This window comes from Impatiens glandulifera, chromosome 1 (assembly GCF_907164915.1).
Source record: "Impatiens glandulifera chromosome 1, dImpGla2.1, whole genome shotgun sequence".
NCBI classification, from domain to species: Eukaryota; Viridiplantae; Streptophyta; class Magnoliopsida; order Ericales; family Balsaminaceae; genus Impatiens; species Impatiens glandulifera.
In genome coordinates, this window is record NC_061862.1 from 134,610,714 (window position 1) to 134,628,448 (window position 17,735).

Here is a 17,735-nt window from a genome sequence, read left to right on the forward strand (position 1 = left end):
GTATGAATATAGAAAAGGTTGTTGCTATTAAAGTCCAAGTCTTTGCTTACTTGTTTATTTATTTATTATTAATTATTAAAATAAAATATATCCTCGATTAACTGTTTCTTTTGCTCATGTAAACTATTTATTATTTTTATATATATATATATATATTCAAACTATAAACAAAATAACTTAATACATCTCTAATGTCCACAAAAATATTGAGGGTTTGTATTGTCGTTGGTTGAGGACTACTACATCAACTATGGAGAGCAGAGCGATTATAAATTTAAAGCTTTTCTTGGATTATTTTTTTTGAAGGCCTCTTTTGATCTATAGTTTTTATCCCTAAACGAGACATCTTATTAATAATTTAATCAATCAATTTAAAATATCAAAATTAGGGAAATTTGACGAAATAACCCTAAAAATGTCCTTAATTACGCTGTTGATCACTTCAAAATATTCTGACGAAATTACCCCGTCTATAATTGCATTACTTCAATGGTGCCGTCGCGAGACGATCTTACCCCTTAACGTCTCTCTCCTCTCCTCACTGCTTTGTCCCTAAAAATGTCCTTAATTACGCTGCTGACCACTTCAAAATATTTTGACAAAATTACCCTGTCTATAATTGCATTACTTCAATGTCGTCGCGAGACAATCTTGCCCCTTAGCGTCTCTCTCCTCTCCTCACTGCTTTGTCTTCTTCCCCCTTTTCTCTCTCTATCCTCATTGTTTTGTCTTCTTCCCCATTTTCACAAATTTTTTCATTACGAGACGATCATGCCTTCGCGTTACGTGATGGGATAATTTCGTTAAAATATTTTAAAGTGGTTATCCGCGCAAATAATTTTATGCGCCGGTCACAAAGCATTTAAAATACTTTTTAGGGTCATTTCGTCAAATTTCCCTAATCATATTATGAATAATCTAATTAATCAATTTAAAATATAAAATTATCTTCTAATTAAATTTAATATATATATAAATTAAATAAATAAAACACGCCCACCACCGGCCATCATTTTCTACTGTCCTCCTCGCCGGCGCCGCATCTTCAATACCCCGCTGCTCCCAGATCTACTACGGAACAGCCGCGAGCGCCGCAAATTACAGAGGGAACGCTAGCAAGAAGGATCTGATTGCAAATGCAGATAGCGTGACATCGGAGGAAGAGGAAGAAAAACGACAACGGTCCAGGGTAATTTGGTCTTCAAAATTTAAAAATCAATTTTTTTCCTAATTTTTATCAAACAAACAAGGGTTTTTATTAAAAACCCAGAAAAACCCCATTCTTCAAACGAGCCCTTAATGTAATGAGGTTGTTGATGTTAGCATACTGCTTATGGATGATTCATCAATCCATTTTTAACTCATATCCTCGCAAGAAAACAAACAATCGGATGCATAATTTGCTCAAAGGGAGTAACACCAATATGAAATCTTATTAAAGGATTCTAATTCTTGTAACGAATTCCAATTGTTTGGTTTCAATGTGGCTTTTTATAGGCTAAATGAGCTTGATTAAGATTAGAATTAGTGAATTGAATCAAACGAGCGCCTAGTGCACTTATTGTGTATAAAAATCTCACAAAAAAACTTCTCATGATGGGATATTTCTCCTTACAAGAATCTCTAATTTGGTGTTACACATCTTTCTCTTATGAATATCCTACAATAGAAAAGAAAAATCTGCCATTGATGAATTATTAAGAAATGTACATTCTTACATTACATGCAAGATGAAAATAAAAGGAGAGTTAGACTATGAATTTATCAAAAGATTTTGTGGGCAATTTTTATTTCAGTTATTGGGTTAGCTCTATCTTTCGCGTTGTTAATTGAACAACTCAACCATCAAGCCTAAAAATTCTCCTCCTCTGGAGGGTTCATTGACACATTAAGTGTTTTATTATTTTAGTTCACATCAACATCTATCTTCAAAATTTGATCTGAATAAAATTGTGTTTAGGATGTAAGCCACAAACACACCCAATTGATCCAGACAGATACTGGATAATTAAGAAGCAATTCATATATTCTCACCTACTCTATGAGATCTTCAATTGAGACTTCCTAGGTTCTTCTGATCTTCTGAGAGCAACAAACAAGAAGTTCTCCTAACCACGATAGCAGGAAGATCGATTCCATCTCCAGAGTTGCTGTCCTAGATAATCTTGCTATTGTGATGAATTCCAATCTGTTGTTTAATTTCTGCTTTTCTTCCAAGTAGCAGATTCTCTTCCATCGGAAACTGTAGCTTCCTGTTTGTCTTCCATACATTCCTGTAGCAACTTCCGTTTCAGTTGCATCACTACCCAGTACCCACATTCTAATGGTGAATAAGTACTTTTCTTGTTACATAATGAGCATATCTTAAGCAAATTTGGTTGGTCGATTGTAACGGTTGTTTAAGAACAATTCGATCTAGCTTTAACGTTTTGGTTTTAAGTTGAGATTGGCTTATGTTTCTTTCAATTTGGTCGACTATCAGTTTGATTAGTTGTTACTTTCTGTTCCATTCACATGTTTGATAAAATGCTTCAATCAATGAGATTTCGTGTTTGTACTTTCCTTGCTCAGCTGGTTTAGAGATTTTAATAAAATCACATGCCACTATACAATCACCCTAATGTATGTTTCACCGTTATTTGTTTTTGAAGCATCTAGGTGATGGGAACAGTGGGAACAGGGAGTTGAAAGTGGTTTCTGACTAAATTTAGTTGAAGTTGGTAGGAATTTAGTGGGAAGTGTTGCTGATGGCTGACAGTGTTGATCACTCTCCGAGTCTTTCCAATACCTTCAAGTATTTATTTGGTCTGTCAAATGCATTTTTTTTTATCATCTTCTTAATCCCATGTCTCATTTATTCTTGCTCTAAGTCAACCTTTGTTGCATATATGCAATGTTTATGGGAGAACAGCTACACAGTTCTTGTCAAGAGGGATTCCATTCATATTCAACTCATGGATGGTCAGGAACCTAACCGTAAAGGATTATGCGGTATTTCTATTTTCTTATATTCTTCTGAATCATGAACTGTGCTTCTCCTTTATTTAAGAATTTATTGGCTGCCTTTATAAATGAAACAAAACTTGGTGGAAGTTAAATGTGAGATGTGGTTATGCTATTGTTTATTCATTAAACAGTTTGTGGTATATCAGCTAGAAATGTTGATACTTGTTTCTTTAACTCTTTTGATTTTTGTACAAAGAATAGGAGGCCTTTGTCCTTTAGACTTTATCCCTTTTTAGTAGTAGCGAACCCCCAAGTGAATATTTGCGACAAGAAATGAATTCAAATTTTAGGATGACTGACCCTTTTAATTAGGAGACAATTTGTTCTTGGATTGGAAAATTATGGGACTTATGTTTAGATGAGAATTTTTTTCCTTTACCTCGTCAAACACCCTTGAGATCTTCAAGTGATGTGTTTGATTTATTACACTATGTAAAGAGAAATAGGGAATGAGTCTGATCTCAATTTGATTCTCACCCATCCATGCTCCAATAGTACTCTGCTTTGTTCTTTGAAATGCAGATATATGCCGTTCAGTTTCATCTCTTTGTCACTTGTGTGTTGTTCCTTAGTCGCGAGGGCTTCCGCAGAGCATGTATGAGAGCAAAGCTCAACCGGTAAATCCTCAAGCTAATATTGTTACCCAATCGATTCATGATCTATTCAAATTCTCAACGCATGCTTATTGTTCTCATTCTTCCAAATATTAAAAATTTTCTTCTACTTTTGCTCAGTAAACTTCTACATGTCTTCTTTTTCAGTAATTGTTTGAGACTCCATATTACAATTCTTTAGCATTTTCTCTGCTATTTGTTTTAATTCCAAAAAACAAACAAAGTAGTGTATGTTAAGTATAATTGATCACCCCATGTTTGACCTTCTGATGGATGTTTAACATGGGTCTTTATTGAAAGTCAAATTTTGAAATGATAGGCTGATTCCAATAGTTCCTTTGTACAAGCTTTGAAATACTAAGATGATTTCAACTATCAGATTGAGGTGAATACATGTACGAAGCATATATTTTTTTTATTGAGAAAACACTTATAATTATCCCTAAACAACCAGTCTACAGATATTCTGCAATCATTTTGTGTCGTGTGATGCATTAGGAGTGCAACATTATCTGTTTTGTTTGTTTATGATTCATACTTGTTTATTCTTTTAACTTGTTCTTCATTATTTTCTCAAACATGTTTATCAACAGAACTTTTCTCTTAACAAAGTCACTGAACTTTTGGCTATAACAGTGATACCTCGAAAGATGAACATGCATCAGGGATCTTGAAGGTAGCCTGGTTTAGTGTTCCACTGGGAATAGTCATTACACTTGCTGGATGCACACTTGTTCTCTGGTGGCAGGAACTAAGTTATTCTGAACCTTATGCTCAAGCCATCTTGATTAATGGTAATATCTTCATTTTCCATTTTAAACATATGAATCTAGTAAAAATGAGGTCTTTTCCAAACACTTGATGGACACACATTTGGAGGAGCAGTTGCAGATGCTGATTGATAGTAGTAGTAAATATCAAGAGAGATGAGGGAGGGGATATGAGGTGGAGGGGAATGTTCCTAGCACGACATCTAGTCTAGTATCATATTTGATTGTTCATTGAACTAATTTGGTTCTTGTTAAGTCTATATGTTTTTCTTTTTCTTCATTTTGCAGGAGTTGCATGTATCATGGAACTTTTGGCTGAGCCATTGTATATTCTTTCTCAGAATATGATGCTCCTCAGGTTGCGGTTGGTAGTTGAAACTGCAGCCACATTCTCTCGATGTTTAATGACATATGTCCTTATTGTCCAACACAATTGGGTAAATAATCTTATCATGACTTTAATTGTTGATTATTGGTTCCATTTGAGTTCCCTTTATGTGGTGATCTAGGTTATTTCTCTTGGTATATCCATTTCACAAATTGTGTGTATTTTCTATATCCTGTCCAATTTGTTTCTCCTTCCCTGGGTCTACAAAAAAATTATTATAGTGGTATCCTAGTCAAGCGTAATGAGACATTTGGTAAAAAGAAAATTGTGTTTTACATGGAGGCTCTTTTCATGGTTCACACTGCTCGTTTTTTTTGCTAAAGCCCCTTTTACAAAGAAGTTAATATTTTTGTTCTACATCTTCCCTTTCTATATGTTTTAATTAGACCAGTGAATGATATTTTGTGACCTTAGTGGTGAATGTATTGGCAGGACAAAGGTTTGATATTTGCAGTGTCACAAGCTGCTTACGGAGCTTCCATATGCTTTTGTTATTGGGGCTTCTTTCTTATCTCACGTCAGTTTAAAAGCTATAGTCTTTTTCCTTTCAGGTATTGTTTCTTTCATGTAGATTGGTTGGGTATGAATGGACAATTTTTTTCATATCATGTCAATGTTTAATGTCAACTTTACTCCCCATTTACTTGCCCCACTAATGAAATAAAGCATGTGTCCTGTTTACTCTTGCAGCTCAAGGCACATGTTGGACTTTGATAGGCAACTCTCAGGCATGTGTATGTTGTTTACTCTCCAATCAATGCGCAAACTTGTTCTTCAAGAAGGAGAAAAGATGGTACTTGTGTGGCTGGATACACCATATAATCAAGCCGTATATGGACTCGTGGATAAATTAGGTTAGCATTAGTTCCATAACAATTGCAAAATCTGTGTGATAATGATGATTGTAATTAATTGAATTTCGTTTAGTTGAGATATTATGATCGCAATTATGTTTTTTCTTTTTCTACCTTTTGTTAGTTTATGCTACTTAGAACATGCTCCAATTCTACTTTTAGGGAGCTTAGTGGTGAGGTTGGTTTTCCTTCCATTTGAAGAAAGTTCGTATGCTACATTTGCAAGGTCTGCTTCAGGTTCATTTCTCACGCGCTCTATGTACATACTCCGGTCATTATTTGTCATCTTGATAATCAGTAATTAGTTGTTTTTTTTCTAGTTTCTGCACTTCATTTCACTTGCTTTGTTCCCCTCTTTCCCTGTTTCAGATTATATATCAGCCATATCTTCATACTGCTAATGTATGTGTATTGTACTTAATTAAAAATCCTTGAGAGGTTGTCTAAATTTCTAGTCCTTTGTAACCTATACATTTGGTTTATCCAACCTGTTAAAAAGCAGGTGAAGAGTGAAAGGACACCATGTTTTTCTGGCTTCGTGAAGGACTTTGTTTTATACAAAGAACTTTTCATGCTTGGAGTATGTCATTTTCAGCTACCGAAAATGAAATCTTTCTTTTTTTACTCTGAATTCATCTTGTCAGCCCCCACTAATGTCAATCAATGAAAGGAAAATTACTTTTCTGCCAGTCTAAATAATGAGGTTCACATCTTTGAACTGTTCGGGCAAGTTTCTCCTTTTCACTTAAGCACTTTAGTTTTTCCCCTGAGTTCTCTTTCTTAATATGTTTTGGATAATAGCTACTAATACCGAAGTGGTGTATTCACCTTTATGATATATAAAAGTGAAGTTTGTTGCAAGTATAATGACTAGATAAGGGTTCTTCTCACTTTTTATATAACCCAGTAACATGCATGATAATTGTTGTTCTATCTTTTACTTCATTGCAACTAAATGGGTATCCTTTCATATTTTGTGGTGATTACAGTTGTGCATTTTTTGCTTGAAATGTCGATATCATCTGCATCAATGCATGCAAAGACTGCTCTTTTGATGTTTAGTGGACTTCATCTTCCACAGCAGGTACAGATGCCCTGAAGATCAGGAAGTTAAGCAGAAGCCTAAGTGATGCTTTAAAGTTAGTTTTGTTAATAGGTATGTACTTACTATACTTGATATGAACTATTATTTATGTTGCTCAGATGTCAAGGTTCAACGTTGAGATCTTCTTGTTTCACTATTATGCACTAGAGGTATTAGTCTAATCAACTGTGAGATCTTAAAATTAATTTGGGTAGCTTGGTGCCAGTTTCAGAAACACTACGTTCCTAATACGCGATGGAATGATTCTTAACTTGTAGGATCTAGATGCAGATATTTCTATTGTGGTTTCCCTGTTCCATGGCTTCATCTGTCAATCTACCTCATTATGAGATAACACACACAACACAGTAGTCTAACTTAAATGTTTTTGTCATTCCCCCCCACCCCCAGAAAAAATAACTTAAATGTTTTTGTCTAGTTTTTTTTAGTTGTCTTGGTTTTATTTTGTAAAGACCATTATATTTAGCATTATGGAGATAAAGTTACTAGAATTGGTAAATTATGTGTTGAAAAAAGCACTTTGTCTGACTTAAATATATTACTTTCCATATTTTATGTTCATCTTTCTTTTTGTAAGTGTACTTTTTTTGTTGAATGATATTAAGTGGACTTACACTAGGATGCTATAAGTAGCTACATGTCGTATCATTGAAAAGTTTTACTCCCTCCATTCCAAATGGAGCCATTATTGTAAAATGAGTATCCCAATTTGTCAAGAGTAAAGCTGCGAAGGCATAGCATAAGAAGATTAAGGTAATTAGTAGAGGATAGAAGCCAAACCATCAGCAGTTAAAGTTAATTAAACTGTCCATTGATATAGTTAGAATAATAGTTGTAAAGACTCATATAGGTGTTGTAACCACTTGGAAGCAGTTTTGCCATGTCATATAAAGAGAGAGAGAGCAAGTAGTTAAGGTTATGCATTAAATACCTGAATGTCTAGCTCTCCATTATCAATCTTAGCAGTCCATCTTTTCTCTAAACTGTCTCATCTCTCTCCAGTTCTTGAATATCTTGCTCCCAAGTTCTATACTCCTCACAAATCATTTGGGGGGTTGGAGGGGTATTTTGGGTCAAAATGTTTACACACTTCTCTTCCTTAAAATCCACTCCAAATACAAAAAAACCAATCAATACTACTGGATTGAATAGTTGGAGTTACTATCTGTTGGAGCAGTTGAGCCTTGAAACCTTCCTTATATTAGTTGTATATGTTGCACGGATACGGGTATCGTATTGAATACAATACGGATGCAGGGATACGACAAAATTTGAAAATATAAGATACGATACGTTTATGATACACAAATTATATATATAATATTTATATAAATTTAATATTGAAATAAATAAAAATAGAAACTCATATTCATTTTTCATAATATCTATAAAATGGATGTTTACGAAAGGGAGAAAGTAAGAAAATGAATTACGGTTTAACTTATGGCGGCAGAGAAATGTAAAAAGTTTTAATTAGGTCAAACATTGAAGTCCTACAAATTCTTTATTTTTATTCATTTTGATACTTAACTTCTTTTTTTGTGCGGATGATCAATTTGTGCATTCAAATTATTGGGTTATTACTACTGTTAATACAAGCCTACATTGCAGGTCTTGTGGTAATGGCATTTGGCCCAAGCTATTCTTACTCACTCATTAGGTTATTGTATGGCCAAAACTGGAGTGATGGAGAAGCATCCACTGCCCTCCGATATTATTGCTTTTACATCATTTCCCTGGCCATGAATGGTAAGAAGTTGTTTTTGTCTCTGTCAATGACCTGTTCATAAGTTGAGCAAAATACTTGATAAAGGAAGCATAAATGTGGATCTCCTGGATATACACTGATGAGGCAGGTTCATGTTTTTATTGGTTTTTAAGGAGGTACTTCAGATTATTAAAAGATTGATTCATGATTATTTGTTATGATATTGAAAGTAAGCTATATATATCTTTCTACATTTAACCTAGTTTGAATATCTTTTGAAAGTTCAGGGGCCTCTTTGGGATGTTAGCATATAATATATTATAATATGATTGAGGATAAACATATGTGATTGGATTTGATTATGATACTAAGTCTATTTGAAAAGTGGTATGTTGTCACAATCTCAAAGTTAAAATTCAAAGTGGTATTTTTTTTTTCTAGTATAAGATTTTTTCCTCATCATGGCTCAGATTATAGTGTAACTTTTCTTTTTTCATTTGGTATTAAAATTACTCTCGAGATCATGATTTTCCTTGTTGTGTAACTTTTGTTTCATTTGGTATAATTTATTTTTTTCTAAATCACGATACAAGTTATCTTTTAGATTATTGTGATTTTTGGCAAGCCGAATCAATTGAAGAATACCAACGGAAAACAAATAACAAATGAGGATATATTTAAATGATGATGTCCACTATGTACCTTATGATATCCTGTTTTAAATGATATCTATTGGGCCTTCTTGGAAATGTTTAACATCATCTATAAACATTTCAAACAAATATTCATTTGTTTGCTGGTATATCCGAATTCTATCATCCTAGCAACATAGAGCATGTAAGACAAATATGTTTGATTTTCTTACTATTATGAAAATACCTATAAAATACAAGATTTAGATTTATATATTTATAGTCGTTAATACATATTATAAGGTCAATTCAGTTTCTAAGGTTTCTTATCTTGAACAGGAACTTCTGAAGCATTTTTGCATGCTGTTGCCACAGAGAACCAACTCAAACGATCAAATGATTATTTGCTTGTGTTCTCTATCATTTACTTGATACTCAACGTTCTATTGATAAGATCTGTTGGTGCAGTGGGACTGGTTATAGCAAATTCGCTGAGTATCCTTCTCTTTCACTTAATCTATTTTTCAAGAATTAGCACTTTCATAGATCTTATTGATTTCTCCTCAATTGCTTGCTAGTTTTCATTTTTTTCGAATGTTAATTTGTGGTCAAATTTTCAACTATTAGATATTAGGAGCATATTTGGAAATAAATATTCACAATCACAAATTCTATTGAAAAAACCCACTATTCAAACTACCATCACATCATTTAAATTATCAATCAAATCATACCTATGCCCTCCATTGTTTCTTAAACTCCATTTATTAATTATATTTATACCCTTCATCAAACAATTCCTTATGCCCTAGTGTCTTTTCCCTTTGTTTTCTTTTTCTTTTTCTGAGATTAGGGTTTTTTTCATGTAGGAGGCTATGATCCCCCACTTCAATCATGATAGTTTTAGTGGGAGTCAAAATTAAGACCTCAGTGTCTAAGTTCAATACTCTTACCCTCTTGAGTTCCCATGGGTGGAATAATCCAGTTATTTATACCCTCCATCAAACGGGCCTATTTGAAAATAACCCCATGGTTATTCAAATAACCCAGATCAAACAAGGCCTAAGTAATTCATTTGGAATAGGTCGTAAACTGGCTTTGTAAGAGATAATTAATGGTCCAACCCACTTTATAATAAATTCTACTTATTAAAATTTAAGTAATTTAAGTCTCTTTGTTTTTTCTGGCATTTGATACAAAGATTAGTATATAAAATACCTTTCTATTTCTCTTATGTTAGTGGGTTTCTTAACTTTCATAAAGACATGATACTTAGGATTATTTACTCATCTGTATTCATCAAGAACTACTTCCAGGTATTGTTTCTATTAGTACAGAGAACCCTATAATTTTTGTTTTTTGTTTTTGCTGATTAGTTTTGTGCACCATTCTACAGGACTATGATGGTGTATTTTCTTTCCGCAGCTGCTTACCATCAGGTTGGATGGTTCTAACTATTTCTGGAATAACCACGCTCTTTTCCGAGAAGATATTTTTGAACCGTGAAGTTTTCTGGACAACTTTTCCCATTCATCTATCTGTTGGGATGATTTGCTTTTTTATATCTTCAGTTGTAATGTAAGTATCTATTGTTTTTATTGTTACATGGCAATGTATTGTTGGTCACCTTCAAAATAATTGCTAATATACTTGCATTTTTTTTTATATTAGATATCGTGGTGAAAGGTCCTTCATTAACAGAATTATACGGTTCCGAGATCATGCTGACTGAGAAGAAAGGATATTGCTGTCTTTTTTCAAAAAGGTAAAATTCTCAATTGTTAGTAATCTTAACTATAATTAGAAACTGAGAGAATGGTATTTCCATTGATGATTGAAAAGTGTGTTTCACTTAGAGACTCCAAGAGTGCACAAAGTTTCAAAACAATGTTCTTCTCTCAAATAAGAAAGAAAGATGGGTTAAACTCGATTCTCATTATTTAAATAAAATCAACCCCTATCGACGACAACAGGGGTTGATTTTATTTATATATTTATTTTTTATAGATAATTGGATTTTTGTTTTGTGTCTTTTTCTAATATGTCATTTGAATTTATGGAGAAAAGACATTTTTATATAGTTTTATATTTTATGAAAAATTATAAAAAATATTAAGAATAAACTTATTTTGTTATTTTAGTTAATTATTTGAATGGTTTAATAATATCATTGGTTATGAAACAAGTATAGTTAGTTATGGTTTATTTATATATATATATATATATATATATATATATATATATATATATATATATATATATATATATATATATATATATATATATATATATATATATATATATATATATATATATATATATTTATTTATTTATTGTTTTTTAAATTTAAGAAACTAGTACGATAAGAGTCATGGTCTCATTTTAATTTAAGATATTTTTAATAGGAATCGAAAACGTAAAGTTACCATTATGATATACATATTCTAAAGAAAAAAAAAATCGTAAACATATGACTTTTCTAGAATTCAATATGATTTATGGTAGAATGAATTGTTGCAGATGTTGCCAGATCTGTAAAAGAAAGTTGAAGATGGTAGGATTTGGAGAGAAATAGGGAGATTTTATTTTGACTTTTGGAATTAGGTTACATCTGATTATATATAGGTGTGATATTTTTACAATTATATTCATAACTTCTCCCCCTGTTACAATTTTGTACTTTTAACTATTTTTCATCTTAATTAACCCCATAACATATTTTTCTAGTCTTTGTATTGTGTTCATCCATTGTTTTGTATTTTTAGGAATAGTAGTATTCGTAACAAATATATTTAATACAAATTTGATCATTTCAAAATCAGATTATTTTTATACCAATTATGTTTCTCTTCTCCAAAAAGTGAGGATGAATTCAGAGATCAATTAAACTGAAATTTTAGTTTTTGAAACAAAGAATTTAAAAACAAATTTTTTCATATCATTTATTTTATTTTGGCCTTTAATTAAATAGTATTAATTAATATTGGAATAAATACACTTGAGGAGGGGAATTTGAGCAAATGGCTCTAAAAAGGGGCCTAAATGCATATGGTGTGGGCCACTAAATTTAATAGCGTTGGTGACCCCCTTTTTTTTTTTTTTTTTTTTGACGAAAATGCCCCTACTGCGTCACGCATCATCAGGTTGCGTGACGCAATTTTTTATTTTTCAAAAAATTTTAATTATGAAATTTTTTGACAAAAATGCCTAGTTGCGTCACGCAACCCCAGTTGCGTCACGCAACCCCAGTTGCGTCACGCAACCCCAGTTGCGTTACGCAATCGCGTCACGCACCCCGAGTTGCGTGACGCAACGCAACCCCCGATGCGTTACGCACCCGCGAGCCAAAAAAAAAATTGAAAAAAAAAAAAAAAATTCGATTGCGTCACGCAACTGGAGTTGCGTTACGCAAGGGTACAATTGTCATTAAAAAAAAATAGGGTCACCAGCGCTATTTAAATTAGTGACACACACCATATGCATTTAGGCCCCTTTTTAGGGTCATTTGCTCAAATTTCCCCTTGAGGACCTTGTGTTTTAGGAAATAAATAATTTAAAAAATACTAAAAAAATTACATTGTTTACCTTTCAGTTAAATTTATTGTGATTAGAGTTAACGTGACAACTTTAAGTAATAGTAAAATGTTTTCTATTTTAAAAATAAATTTAAAAACGACTTTTTATTCACTGCTTATTTAAAATTGTCACGTAAACGTCGATTACCGAAAATTTGGTGAAATACACCTTCCGTCCCAAGTATTCATTTACTCTAACATATATCCCAAGTATTTATTTACTCTAACATATATATCCAAATAATCACAGCTCTACCTGGTAATTCGAACATGTTGAAAATTAAGTATATATATATTTTCAAACTAAAAGTAAAAATAAAACACTACAAACTAAAATTATGCAACAAAAAATAATTGACATATTTTAAGCTTTGCCACTTCATTTCATGAAGTTCACAATTTTGTTCTGAATTTTACTCAATGTAATTGCACATTTTTTTTATTTTCTTTCTAATTAATCCCTCATTTATAAATTTGTAATCAAAACTCTTTATTTTATCTCTTTTCAAATTTCACAAGCAAAGTTTCGAAATAAATTAATATATATATTGATTTGAATGATAGGTTGGATTTTAATTATGTTTTAAAATTGGTTGGATATGATTTTTTGAATTTTTATAATTTATAAATATTTTTATTTTTTATATCTTTTTATATTCAAATTATATTTTTCCAATCTTTAAAAAAAATACTATTATTATTATTATTTACATAATAGTTTATTTGACTTTTTTTTTTCTCTTAAATTAGGATTCCTTTTAGTTACCTATTATTTATTTTTTATTTTTTTGAGTATATTCCAAATATTACTTTTTTATTTTTCTATAAGTTCGCCCAAATATAACATTATGAACCCGATATTCAAAAAAAACATATCTAACAAAGTTCATTTAATAAAAATTAATTATTTTTGTGATAATCAATTATTATTTTATTCATTTATATTATTAACAAATATCTTACTATAATTATATTTAAAATGTTGGTATCTACTTAGAATATCACTTATTTGATTAAAGAGAAATGATTAGGTGAGGGAATTTGGTGAGGGAATTTGGTGAGGGAATGACTTGCCATAATATTATTCGCTGAAAAAATCAAATAATTTCTCTCTTTTCTCTCTTTACTCCCACTTTTACATTTTTCGCTGAAAAAATCAAATAATTTCTCTCTTTTCTCTCTTTCCTCACACTTTTACATTTTTCAACTAATGAAGAGTGATGCAAGTCATTCCCTCACCAAATTTCCTCTCTCTATCACTCCTCTTAATTAAAATATTAAAACTTAATTAAAATTTTATTTTATTAAATTTTATTTTATTTTATAACATATATTATTTGATACATACTCAGAGCATAGACAGTTTTTTTTTATTATTATTATTTTACATGTTAAAAATTGAATTTAAAATATTTTTATTATATTTAATTATATATAAAATTAATTTAAAATTTTCTTTCGGTTTGATAACATATATTTTTTAATATTCTCTTACATAAACGACTCTCTTTCGGATCTAGATTAGGCTGAGAAGGGTTTAACAAAATAAAATAAATATTTTTTTATAGTAGAAAAAGGATAAGGGTCTTTAATTTATTTTTTCACTTTTATTCATTATTTTTTTTTATAAATCTAAAAAGGCTGAATCCATGTTTATTCTTAATTATATTTATAATTTTCACATTATTTTATTCAACCTTAAAAAAAAAATATTAAATTTATTTTAATTTTTTTTAGCCCAGCATAACCGTAATTTCTGAATCTATCTTGCATAATAATACTAGCTAGAATTATAATTTCAATATCTTCCATCACAATACTTAAATAAAAATTGTGCAAATATTAATTTATTTCGAACTTTGCGTGTGAAATTTGAAAAGAGATAAAATAAAGAGTTTTGATTACAAATTTAGAAATGAGAAATTAATTAGAAAAAAAATTAAAAAATGTGCAATTACATTGTGTAAAATTCAGAACAAAATTGTTAACTTCATGAAATGACATGGCAAAGCTTAAAATATGTCAATTATTTTTGGTTGCATAATTTTAGTTTGTAGTGTTTTAATTTTACTTTTAGTTTGAAAATATATATATATATATAATTATATATATATATAATATATATAATATATAATATATATTATATAATATATAATATATAATGATACTTAATTTTCAACATGTTTAATTATCAGGTCGAGAGCTGTGATTATTTGGATATATGTTAGAGTAAATGAATATTTGAGACGGATTGTGTATTTCACCAAATTTTCGGTAATATGCATTTATGTGACAATTTTAAGTAAACAGTGAATAAAAAGTCATTTCTAAATTTATTTTTAAAATAGAAAACATTTTACTGTTGACTTAACGTTAACTCTAATCACCATAAATTTAACTAAATAATTTTTTTTAGTATTTTTTAATTATATAATTTTTTTTAGTATTTTTTAATTATTTATTTCCTAAAACATAGAGTCCTCAAGTGTATTTATTCCTCTCTCCCCCTCTCCTTCTCCCCCCTCTCCCCCTCTCTCCTTTGCAACATCGTGACTCGTATTTCTGAAACATTAAAGACAAAGATTTTCGACAGCAAAAGCTACTAAATAACTTAGCACACGAAACTGTTTTAAGATTATTAGAAATGTTGTCTTGAAATAAATTACTGAAATATATATAAAATGATATACAAATAAATGAAACAAATAAAATATATGAAGAACGAAATCACCGATTGAGATGTTGATTCGAGGCATGTGTTAAACACATTTCCCTTAAAACAGTTTCATCGTCTCCCGTTTGTGCTGGAGCTTATCGTAGATGGCTGTCTCATAGGGTACAACGAATCCAGTAGTGATTCTGCACTGAAATCACTACTCATCGAGCTTGATCAGTGTACCTGAACTATCTGTTGAGTTATGGAGCCTACACTTATAATAAACTCTACATTGTTAATTAGAGTTTATTGAGTTTTCTTTTTTTGGTTTTGGGCTTGGGCCTGACCAAAGTTATTTAGGTTTATTACCTGAATGTTTACCCTATAAATATGTGATTATTAAGGGTTTACATTGTGAAGACATAATTCTAGAGAGATAAAGTGTGAAGCAAAAACTCTGTATTCCTTTTCTTCTTCATAGTAAATCTGGTGGTGGCTGAAGTGGATGTAGCTCAATTTGAGTGAACCACTATAAATCTGTGTGTTCTTGTGTTGTTCTTTCTTATGTTTTTACAGATTGTTTTCAAGCTGGACAGGATTTGGGAGATACAAATCCTAACAACTGGTATCAAAGCAGCTAGGCTAGATCTGAGCATTAGAAACAATGGTAAGTGAGAACATTATAGGACATGGGATTGGAAGATTTGATGGGACAGATTATGCCTTCTTGAGAATGCAGATTGAATATTATCTCTATGGAAAGAAGCTTCATGTTCCTTTGAGTGAGAAACCAGAGAAGATAGATGAAGCTAAATAGAAACTCCTTGATATACAAGTTTTGGGAGTTGTCCGATTGACGCTAGCCAAGACAGTTGCTCACAATGTAGCAAAGGAGAAGACCACCATGAGTCTGATGAAAGCTCTTTCTGATATGTATGAGAAACCATCTGCTAACAACAAGGTGAAAAAACTCTTTTACTTAAGAATGGTTGATGATACTTCTGTCACTACTCATTTGAATGAATTCAATACAATTGTGAATCAATTGCTATCTGTTGAGATTGATTTTGGGGATGAAGTTAGTGCCCTGATTTTGTTAGCATCTCTACCAAATAGTTTGGAACCTATGAGGGCAGCAATTAGTAATTCAGTTGGAAATGCTAAACTGAAATTTGTTGAAGTTAGAGATCGTATTCTTGCTGAAGAGGTTCGAAAATTGATTATGGTGAAACATTCAAAGGTTCTGCTCTGAATGTGAAAAATAGGGGAAGAGGTAATGTTAGAAATTTCAACCGAGGTAAGAGCAGATCTATGTCAAGGAGAATGAGGAGTCAGTCCAAGTCTGGGAGGACATTTGAGTGATGGAATTGTGGTAAACATGGTCATTTAAAGAGGAACTGCAAAGTACCGAAGAAAAATGGTGATGATAAAAATGATGCAGCCAACGTTGTTACAGAATCTGTCACTGATGCGTTACTTCTGTCTGTTGATAGCCCGATTGATTCATGGGTTTTGTACTTAGGAGCGTCTTTCCACACCACTGCCCACAAAGAATTAATGGAGAATTATGTGGCTGGAAACTGTGGGAAAGTTTATCTCGCAGATGGTGAGCCACTAGATATTGTTGGCATGGGGGACATCAAATTGAAAATCGCAAATGGTTATGTTTGGAAGATTAATAAGGTGAGACACATTCCAGGTTTAATGCGCAATTTGATCTCTATTACACAACTTGATGAAGAAGGTCACAATTTCAGTTGTGGAAATGGTGCGTGGAAGGTGACTAAAGGAGCAATAGTTGTTGCTCGAGGTCACAAAACTGGAACGTTATACACGACTTCAACTTGCAGAGAATCAGTTGCTGCTGTAGTTGATGACTCGAAGAACAGTGAGCTGTGGCATTGCAGGTTGGGCCATATGAGCGAAAAAGGGGATGAAAATTCTTTTGAAGAATGGACAGATTCCAGAACTGAAGTCTGTTGAACATCAGTTATGTGAAACCTGCATTCTTGGAAAACAAAAACGGGTGAGTTTCTTAAAAATTGGGAAGGAGCTCAAGAAAGTAAGGCTAGAGTTGGTACACACTGATGTGTGGGGACCTGCACCTGTTTCTTCTATTGGCGGATCACAATACTACGTGACATTTATAGATGATTCGACAAGAAAGGTATGGGTATATTTTATGAAGCACAAGTCTGAAGTATTTTCTATTTTCAAGAAATGGAAAACTTTGGTTGAAAATGAAACAAATCAGAAAGTTAAGTGCTTGAGATCCGACAACGGAGGCGAATATATCAATTCAGATTTCAAAGAGTATTGTGCTGTGAATGGGATCAGTATGGTGAAGATTGTTCCCCGAACACCTCAAGAGAATGGAGTAGCTGAACGAATGAATCGAACATTGAACGAGCGTGCTAGAAGCATGAG

General features: G+C 31.8%; 1 protein-coding gene across 4 annotated transcripts; it reads left to right on the forward strand.

Annotated features, from left to right (window-relative positions):
- Positions 1 to 1,015: 1,015 nt before the first annotated feature.
- LOC124919840 (protein RFT1 homolog) lies at positions 1,016 to 11,801 on the forward strand. Of its 4 annotated transcripts, none has more exons than XM_047460186.1 (16): positions 1,016 to 1,189; positions 2,652 to 2,805; positions 2,912 to 2,991; positions 3,529 to 3,623; positions 4,257 to 4,414; positions 4,679 to 4,827; positions 5,211 to 5,329; positions 5,469 to 5,632; positions 5,795 to 5,869; positions 6,714 to 6,788; positions 8,349 to 8,486; positions 9,417 to 9,572; positions 10,341 to 10,393; positions 10,474 to 10,655; positions 10,749 to 10,842; positions 11,598 to 11,801. In XM_047460186.1, the coding sequence occupies exons 2-15, from the start codon at positions 2,748 to 2,750 to the stop codon at positions 10,807 to 10,809; spliced, it is 1,563 nt and encodes a 520-aa protein (XP_047316142.1). In that variant the 5' UTR covers positions 1,016 to 1,189; positions 2,652 to 2,747; the 3' UTR covers positions 10,810 to 10,842; positions 11,598 to 11,801. The 4 variants fall into 4 exon arrangements, with proteins under 4 accessions (XP_047316142.1, XP_047316146.1, XP_047316145.1 ...); XM_047460190.1 differs by having other exon boundaries at positions 6,717 to 6,788; XM_047460189.1 differs by having other exon boundaries at positions 2,659 to 2,805.
- The last annotated feature ends 5,934 nt before the right edge of the window (positions 11,802 to 17,735 follow it).